This window comes from Opisthorchis viverrini (genome assembly GCF_000715545.1).
Source record: "Opisthorchis viverrini unplaced genomic scaffold opera_v5_102, whole genome shotgun sequence".
Classification (NCBI taxonomy): Eukaryota; Metazoa; Platyhelminthes; class Trematoda; order Opisthorchiida; family Opisthorchiidae; genus Opisthorchis; species Opisthorchis viverrini.
In genome coordinates, this window is record NW_008751761.1 from 882,260 (window position 1) to 891,074 (window position 8,815).

At 44.4% G+C, this 8,815-nt stretch overlaps 1 protein-coding gene across 1 annotated transcript in view; it reads right to left on the bottom strand.

The window, feature by feature from the left end:
• Positions 1-8,815, bottom strand: part of T265_05535 (hypothetical protein) — a gene marked incomplete at both ends in the record, with an annotated part of 143,346 nt that overhangs the window by 4,120 nt on the left and 130,411 nt on the right. Inside the window, 5 exons of the mRNA XM_009170569.1 lie at positions 541-641; positions 2,359-2,673; positions 3,949-4,184; positions 7,591-7,890; positions 8,285-8,398. Of these exons, the coding sequence (XP_009168833.1) occupies positions 541-641; positions 2,359-2,673; positions 3,949-4,184; positions 7,591-7,890; positions 8,285-8,398 (1,066 nt within the window). The remainder of the gene's footprint in view (positions 1-540; positions 642-2,358; positions 2,674-3,948; positions 4,185-7,590; positions 7,891-8,284; positions 8,399-8,815) is intronic.

Below are 8,815 nucleotides of genomic sequence, written 5' to 3' on the forward strand. Positions count from 1 at the left end.
AGAACGCTTGTGTCGAAGAGTTGGGAGAGTTGTTTTAAGAGCACCTTTCAGATTTTCCGAAGATATATGACTTTGCCATAGAGTTACCAATGAACACGGTGCATATATGCCAACCTTTCAACAGTTCTCAAACCGTTCTGCTTGATTACTCGGAAAGTTGACGGATTAATCTCGTGCGCTTCGTGTCCATTGGGTTCAGGATGGAGACACTGATTGTCGTCTGGTGCTCGGACACCCGTTCATGTAGCACCTCAACAGGGGGTGCACGCACTTTTGGGCATTTTAGTGCTTGTTATGGGTTTTACTTATCGGTGCGTCCAAAGAGGCAAACGTTGTTGTGATCGTAAAACGTTTGGATTGCTCAAAATACAACACTAAACGGACCTCAGCAACCAAGAGTGATATTTTCAACAAGGAACTTGAAATCCACATGATTGTCTAGGTTAGCAGCGAGGGCTTTCCTCTCAAAAGTTCGAAAGGAGGTGCTTGTACTGTGAAACAATCGATCCCGAGGAAGAAAAAACTACCGCATTTACTCACCCATCAGTACGTAGTTGTCCCGATGCATGCTCTGAGATGGAATAGAGAATTCACCGGAAGCCATTTGATGATCGACAATGAGTGTTGCTCTTCTGCCGCTCCTGTTGAAGAATTGCAAGGGGTCGAACAGATTCGTCGTTGATTGTACTACAAGACTAAACTGGGTCTAAGAGGGGGCAAACATGTCTCGAATAGTACAAAGTCGAGGTTGCTCTACCTACGTAATGACTCATTCAATTTACTAAATTCCCCTTTGTAACTTGATCTTCTGTTTGTGTGATTGGTTTTATACGTTAAAAGAAATGTTTGGCCCTCACGGACATTAGCTCAAAATAAAACTACAGGTCATAGGAGCTCTTGCTGCAAAATCGATCACCCAGAACCTGAGTTAAAAAGTTTTAGCTCCATATGTGCTCGAATAATGAAGAGATGGACCCCAGTATTATGCTAGTTTTGTTAGTTGTAGCTGTGCGTAGTCTGCAAGTAGCTCGGTAGTCAAGGAGCGAACTTATTGACCTCATGTTCTGTGGTTCGAACCCAAACCCGGCATCTGGCTGCTCGTCTTCATGATTGGGCAACCGTCGTGTTTCCTTCGGTTAGGATGGCAGCTATGCACCGATTGAGTGACACATCTGAACAATCAATATTATTACTTTGGTTAGCTGAGCACCCATTTTGAGACATTCAAGAAGCCGGCCCATGATCCGATGGAAGCGGAATCTGGGGAGAGTAAAGAGGATGATTGGCTTCACTGGGACTGTTTGGGTTGAATCCTATTTCCGTCATGTAGCCAATGGAACAGAATTGCGTATCCAAACGGACTAGTCCTGCTTTAGTCCTATGAACTGTTTGGCATGTGTCAAATCTGGGAAGCGTCTTTGAAAAATCCAGGTTTCCAAAAATGAAAATAAGACTGTTGGGATGCGTGGAATATCAGTCCTATCAGCGGATTTTTATGACTGTATTGAATTTATGAGCGGTTCGGTGCTCGAAGTGAATCAATTGACCACTAGGTTAAGAGAGCTTTTAAAACTAAAAGCCAATCACATATGACAGATAGATTCTCAGCGTTAGCACTTCGTTTGTTTGTAAGGCCCACTCCTCGCAACACCGACTGGTGGACGATTATTCCAAAAGAAATCAGAACATAAGGTTGACGGAAACTCGGGGACTGGGGCCTACCTGACAAGCCCCAAGAAGGACGAAACCGGCTGTGGGCTGTCGAAGAGTTTTGAGCAACCTTGTGAGTAGTTTCCTTTATGAGAATAAATCAGAAATTGTCAACCAAACACTAACCTATACAAAACTGAACTAGGTTAGGCGGAAGTAGACTTGTTATGCTAATTTATTCGTCATCGAAATATCTGGTCAGAATCGACAGAGAAACTATAATAATCCAAATCTGCTGATCGCTTTGGCAAGGACCCGACGTTTTTTCATAAGGTCCTAGAGATCGATGGATTTGAAGGTCACGACCTTGGGTATTTTATGGATCCGCGAGACAGCCAATGTGGGTTTAAGCTGAAACACAGTTTTATTCATTGCCCAATAGACCACATATTATCTAGATATGACAAAAAACTATGCTTCGCCCATGCTTATATCAGCCTTGCTTCCGCAGGTGATGTACCACTGACATTCGAATAAAGTAATAGCGCTCGTTAGGATTTCGAAACTGGCTAGTTTCTATGAGAAATTTATTCTAAGTTCTTCCTCATTCACACCAAGATGGTGGCTATCTCTTCCTCCTTACGGTGAAGACAAACGGAACGGGTTGACAATGTTCGGGGGGGAGGTCAAACTGTATAAAAAACTTACCTCACCACATTGACAGTATGACATTTCCCATCGTTCAGCTCCATTTTTGATTGTATCTGTAACAGACTTGTTGACGTGCGACCGGTGATGAGTGCTATTCTTCTGTCGGACGCAGCAGTTGTAATTTCGGAGACAATAAAGATTCCAAACTCCACACGACCTTTACGTAGCGCGATCATGGTCAGTTCCCTCTGGTCATACAGTTCTGAATGCGGATAGCCCGGCCTCTTTGTTTCCGGAAGAGTATCGCCAATCATCAGAATTAGTCCATCTTGACTGGCGGTTTGTAGTTGTAGTCGCATGTAGTAGTCGGTCCTGAATTCGGGATGGAAAGTATACTGATGAAGCTCACTAGCAAGTCGATCAGCTAACCTAATCGGAACCAGTACCCAAGGGAAATCAAATCATCAACTAGGACATGGAAGCGTTTTTGAGCTGCCAATAATGATAACAATTACTTGAAATTCGATCCCACTATTTTTGGACCTTTGGTTTTCGATCTACAGTGATCACCGAGTCCTATGGGTTACTTATGATAGGCGAATGACAGGAAGGTCCGTGGTTCGAACCCAACCTCTGCCTCTTGACCTCCCCTTTCTAGGCTTGGACGACCTGGCAGTATCCCAGCCATCGTGCCTCCTTCGTGTGACACGGCAGCTAGGCACCTGAAGGGTGCTACCGCTGAACGATTTTTAACAGGATGGGGTGTAATCCTAGTTTGGGCGTATGGGTGAAGCAATAACTTGTCACGGGCGCTATATTTCTTTTTCTATGCATCTAACAAGACTGTCTCCCTGCATATTCTTCTCAGGGGTACTGTTGTCGCGCATGTACGAATCCAAAGTCTCAAAACTTTGCGCTTACCTAACGAACGAACAATCGACTGAGTGATAAACTTTCACACATTATGGCACACTCAGTGGTGGCCTGAAATTAGACCGACAGGACAACCGTTCGTTTCTGTCAGATCTTCCTTCCCTATGCTTTGCACTACGGGCCGTTCCAGTTAAGTTCAATTTGAGTGCACCAGCCTCGTTTGTTTATCTCCGATTCACCCCCCATAGTTTACTTACGTGGAATAGATGAAGGCGGGAGTTAAGTTTATTCCGATATGTGCTCCTAAATGATGCCTTCATCACCACAGTCGTCAGCTATAAACCGTATACGAGTTGTGACTACTGGTCAGCTGATGCTGTTGGGCGAATCGGGTCTTTCATGACATGTTCTGATAGTTCAGCTTTTGGTGTATCAGGACTGGCCATCGGATGTCGATTTTATTTTATTTAGTCGTAGGTGGTTGCGGGTGTCGTAGAATGCGCATTGGGTATGAGCGCGCTATTAAGAAACTCTGATACACTGTTCCCCCCTCTTGTGTGAACTCACCAGAATGAGTATGCCAAGAGAGAAAAGGGATTGTCCAAGCGAATGATCTGCATGTGATCCCGCTACCACCTATGATTAATTGGAAAACCCTGAAGCAGGTTCTCAGCGTCCCAACAGACAGAAGGGCGAAACTAATCGTGGGCTGACGAAGAGTTTTCAGCAACCTTGTGAGTAGTTTCCTTTAGGAATGTAGACACTTACACAGACTTTAATAGGTTGAAGTACTTGAAGATTGTATTGCCCGAGAAACGGACTGCCAGCTGTGCACAATTCCTAGTTTCTGGTGTCGCCGCGAGCGCATCCTTTCTAAGCTTTGTATCTGTTCCAGGTGATTCAACGGTCTTTGGTAGGGCGTCATACTGAACGTCATCTTGTGACCACGGTTTCAGCGGCGTTTCGTCATGCGATTTTTGAGAATTTTCTCGCATTGCATCAATCTCAGCCTGTAACAGAATAGAAAAGCTCTGATATTTGGAGAAAACAGTGAGTGATTTGCCGGAATCAGATAGACAGCTTTTCACATCCTGACCATGGAAAATAAGTCGGCAGAGTGTTATGAAAAAAAATTCTCCTCTCAAAGTTGACACATAGAGCTGGTTCGGCTTCAGAGAGTGACCACTACAAACGGCTTTACTACGGGACGCTTGCTGATGCTGGAATTTTATTCTAACCTTATTGTGGCTCAGTATTCATGGTCGGTCACCTTTGGGTGGACTTGAAGCTACAGTTGTCTGAAACGCACTATGAGTCAAAGTAAACGAGGTGCCACCATGTCTTCAGCTTGCATTTCTTGTGAGGATTTCAATGTATGATCAGTCGTTCATCTCAGCTAACTTCTCCACTGAAGGTTCTCCACACACTCGTCAGGTAAGACAACCTGTGTTATCAAAGTGCGGGTCCTGAAAACCATTATGGTGTCTCCACAATCGATCGTTTTAAGTCAGGTTACCCTGCGTTTTCTGGCCGTGTTCCCTGACTGCACCTTGCCAATGGATTCCAAAGTGATACGGTGTCAAAGAAATACTGCATTAGCAACTGAGAAATCCCAGTCATCCCATCATGTGTGTAAATGTTCGAATTAAGGCCAAGAGGAGCCAATGCGTACTGAATACGTCATCTGCGTACAATCGTTGGTGAAGGACAAGTGTTGCAATTTTGGGGTTTTGCGGGATAGGTATTTCTGTTCATAGTCACACCACTCTCGTCCGAACGGTCGTATGTATTCCTGTTCTGGCGTAATTATTCCGGTGAGTCCACACCAAAGGGAAGCACTGGACTCGAGTTTCGCTCTTATTGGAGCTCATCAGCAGTGCACCGGAATAATTACGCCAGAACAGGAATACATACGACCGTTCGGACGAGAGTGGTGTGACTATGAACAGAAATACCTATCCCGCAAAACCCCAAAATTGCAACACTTGTCCTTCACCAACGATTGTACGCAGATGACGTATTCAGTACGCATTGGCTCCTCTTGGCCTTAATTCGAACATTTACACACATGATGGGATGACTGGGATTTCTCAGTTGCTAATGCAGTATTTCTTTGACACCGTATCACTTTGGAATCCATTGACAAGGTGCAGTCAGAGAACACGGCCAGAAAACGCAGGGTAACCTGACTTAAAACGATCGATTGTGGAGACACCATAATGGTTTTCAGGACCCGCACTTTGATAACACAAGCTATGAGCAATTTACAGTATATTATTGGATCAGTGCTCATGGCTTCTATTCTTGATAACACGGATTTTACTTCTGAAGTATCTATCAGATGCCTCGCTACTAAAAATAGGGCTGTTCAGCTGGGGAGAACGACGCAAAATTCAACCATATAACTGTTCAACTTTGCCGTGTCCTAGGTCCCGTAACCTAACTGCACGACTTCTGGGGGATGGCATGACTGCGAAAGTGTAACAGATGCATATTCAACTGATGGTGTGTGAACGTGCACTTGTTTGTTGTCTTGACTTGGACAGTTACCACACAATCCAGGTGAGTCACAGTATAAAGTTGAAACGAAATCATGAGGGGGAGTCATTCCAAGGTACTGGTCACCAGTTAACTTTGACCTGAAGATTTCGCCACACCAACCATCCAAGTTGGGAACCCCGAGATAAAACAGCAAAAAAATCGATGTAATCCGATGTTGTTTCATCTTCGGTTGTGAACCATTTTGCTTTTTTATTTTGGATTACGGATAGAAACGGATTGCTGCAACCAGACGATTCGGATGCTCGTACTGCTCTGTGAGTACAGATAGGACGTGCCTGATGTCCGCGTTTTCTTTGTTCCCAGTGTTTTCGATGTCACTTTTTCACCAGTCAATTAACGCACATCAGTGCAATTAGTTTTTGGTCCACTTGTAGCTGGAGGACCTGAGTGACTGAACTTTCTACCGAAAATTCGACGACTGGTGTCGGTCAAAAACAAACGTGGAATTTTCAAAGCCCGAAACAGTTGAACGATGAGATAAGTGACTAAGCCTGTAGTGGGGTACCGAGGTGGTAGCAAGCAGATGTTCGGTGAATTCGACCCCTCACCGTTCGAAAAGTGCATTTGTACAAATCGAGGCACACCAGGCATCATGTAGCATGCAAAAAGTGCTCACAGTATTTCCTCATGCCGCGCTCGAGATGAAAGGAAGAGGGCCTTCGCTGCGGAGTTATTTATTGGAAAACACCAACTGCACAGTTACTGACTATTGGACAGGAAAGTAAAGCTCTCATATGCATCTTGTTTATAAAAACCGAGTATCCGCCTTCTTCTCGAACGCGTCTTCCTGAATTGTCTTGACTATCACTCGAATGTCAACGAATGCTACAAAGTAATACCACAGATTCCATAAATCTCACTTTTCAACAGACGCGAAGCGGATTTACGGGAAAACCGCATGCTACTCGCAAGCCTCATCAGCAGTATCCACCATTACACCTATAGAATACAACGATCGCTTGTGCAACGTGGATTTCAATCAAGGAATATGTCCAGCGCCAAAACCCGCGGTGTTTTGTTCAATGCATTGCGCATGCTGAATCATCGTTTGCTGAAGAGAATGCAACATCCCGTACCCAATTCAGAGCGGCACAAGAAGAGATGTGGTCAAAATTTGCCACGGCATGAAGAAATGAAATCGATTGCGTAACGTCCGGCTACTGTTGGTACCTCCACTTTTGTGCCCTTCCTCACAATGCAGGTTTAAAACAAACGATGACTGTACGGCAGTGAGGTACCAGCGTTGAACACTGATTTTATGCTGTCGATGATGAATACGATGTTCTGCTGCTGTTCTGCAGTTGGCTAAAACCGCATCACATGCTGTATGCCTTCATTAATGCCCTGCGGCTTTGTTACAGAGAGCCTACTGAGAGGTTTTCGATTAGAACTTCAGTTTAGGTCCACAAAGTCAATGGTAATAGGCGTTTTTTCACAATCAGTATACTGCCACGGCTTGTCAAAAGGTCGCTGCATAGAAGTTGGAGCAGCTACTGAAGAGCTCTATCATGGCCGAATCCAGACAGACAGCTGATACACCTAAGTAGGTGGTCAGTCTGTCAGACCCTTAGTTGGATTTCACTGCAACCCATATTACTTAACCTTTGGAAGTAGTCATCCATGAGATGGTCCCTCAAGAGATGGAAACTGTACAGAAACAATCCGAATAAATGTTCATTAATTACTAATTTGTATTTGGCAAGAGAGTTAACTCTTTAGTATGTGTCTTTTACGAAAAATTTTGATTTCTGAAGTGAATAGCTTCATCGAACAGCCGTAACGCGAGAATATCACTCCGGCAAACGACAAATGCTGCTTGTTAAGGATACCCTCAAAAAACATGATTATGTTTACCTGTTTTTGTTGACACGCAAGGTTCTCTGCCCATTTGGCGTCATTCGTTCCATGTTCCCGCATAAATCGAATCAGCTGCGATTGCGTGGAACAGGCACACGACGCTGTCGTTCCAAGAGGTCTACACACCGATTGTAGTTCCCCGATGCGACAGGGGCTGTATGCTGGTCCACAAGGGGGACCTTGCCATTGAGACACATTCAGCCAGTACTCAGAGTCGTCGGACAAAGAATTCTGTGTTACTTCCATGTTCGGAGAAGGAGGACCAACCAGGAATATATCCGCCCCATTGATGTTCATCTGTTACATTGAAGGAAAAATCCAAGATGGTAGTCAATCTTTTGAAATATTCCTCTTCTTATTTTCGTACAGGAGACTACTCATGAAGTTGCTGAAAACTCTTCGACAGCCCACGACCGGTTTCGCCCTTCTTGGGGCTCATCAGGTAGGGGCAGTCCCCGAGTTTCCGTCAACCTTATGTTCTACTTGAACCATAAACGAGAGATTCGGTTGAGTCTCTCATTAAATCCAAATTCATTTGCAAATGGATGTTCTTCTGTTTAGTTAAACAACACTTTCGATCGAATTGTTCTTACCAATCACCAACTGTCAGTTATAGTCGCTATTTTGCTTGCGATCTCTCTGAAAGATTGATAGAAAGAACCCGTGGTTATTCCCAAGAACAGAATCTCACCTGCTGAATGGCACCAACCAGTCCCGTTCGAATATCCATAGGAGGAATTGGGCTGTTGTGAAAATCGTAACCTCCCAGGTAGATGGGACTTGAACTGAGGTCAAAACTTGGTAGCTAGATGAATAAAGATGAAAGATGAGGGCAGAAACAATGTTTTCCCAGGTATCTATTCCGTACTGACAGCATTCTATCTGAATGACCCGAAATATTGTGAGTTTTCACACCTTTGCGCGATCGGTAAGGTGTACCTATCCTTGATAGTATGCTGTCCGCTACAAATTAAGTAGCGAGTTGCAACTTGAGATTTTCACATGAAAGATTTTGATTTATGCCCGCGGAGTGCATGTGATGTTCCGAAACCTTCTGAACATTTTGCAGTCACTAAAGTTCTTTCATATATTTGTAATTTACTACTCACAAGGGTTCTGAAAATCCGTCGACAGCCCACGACCGGTTTCGTCCTTCCACTTCGGGCTCATCAGGTAGGCGCAGTCCCCGGGTTTCCGTCAACCTTATGTTCTACTTGAAACT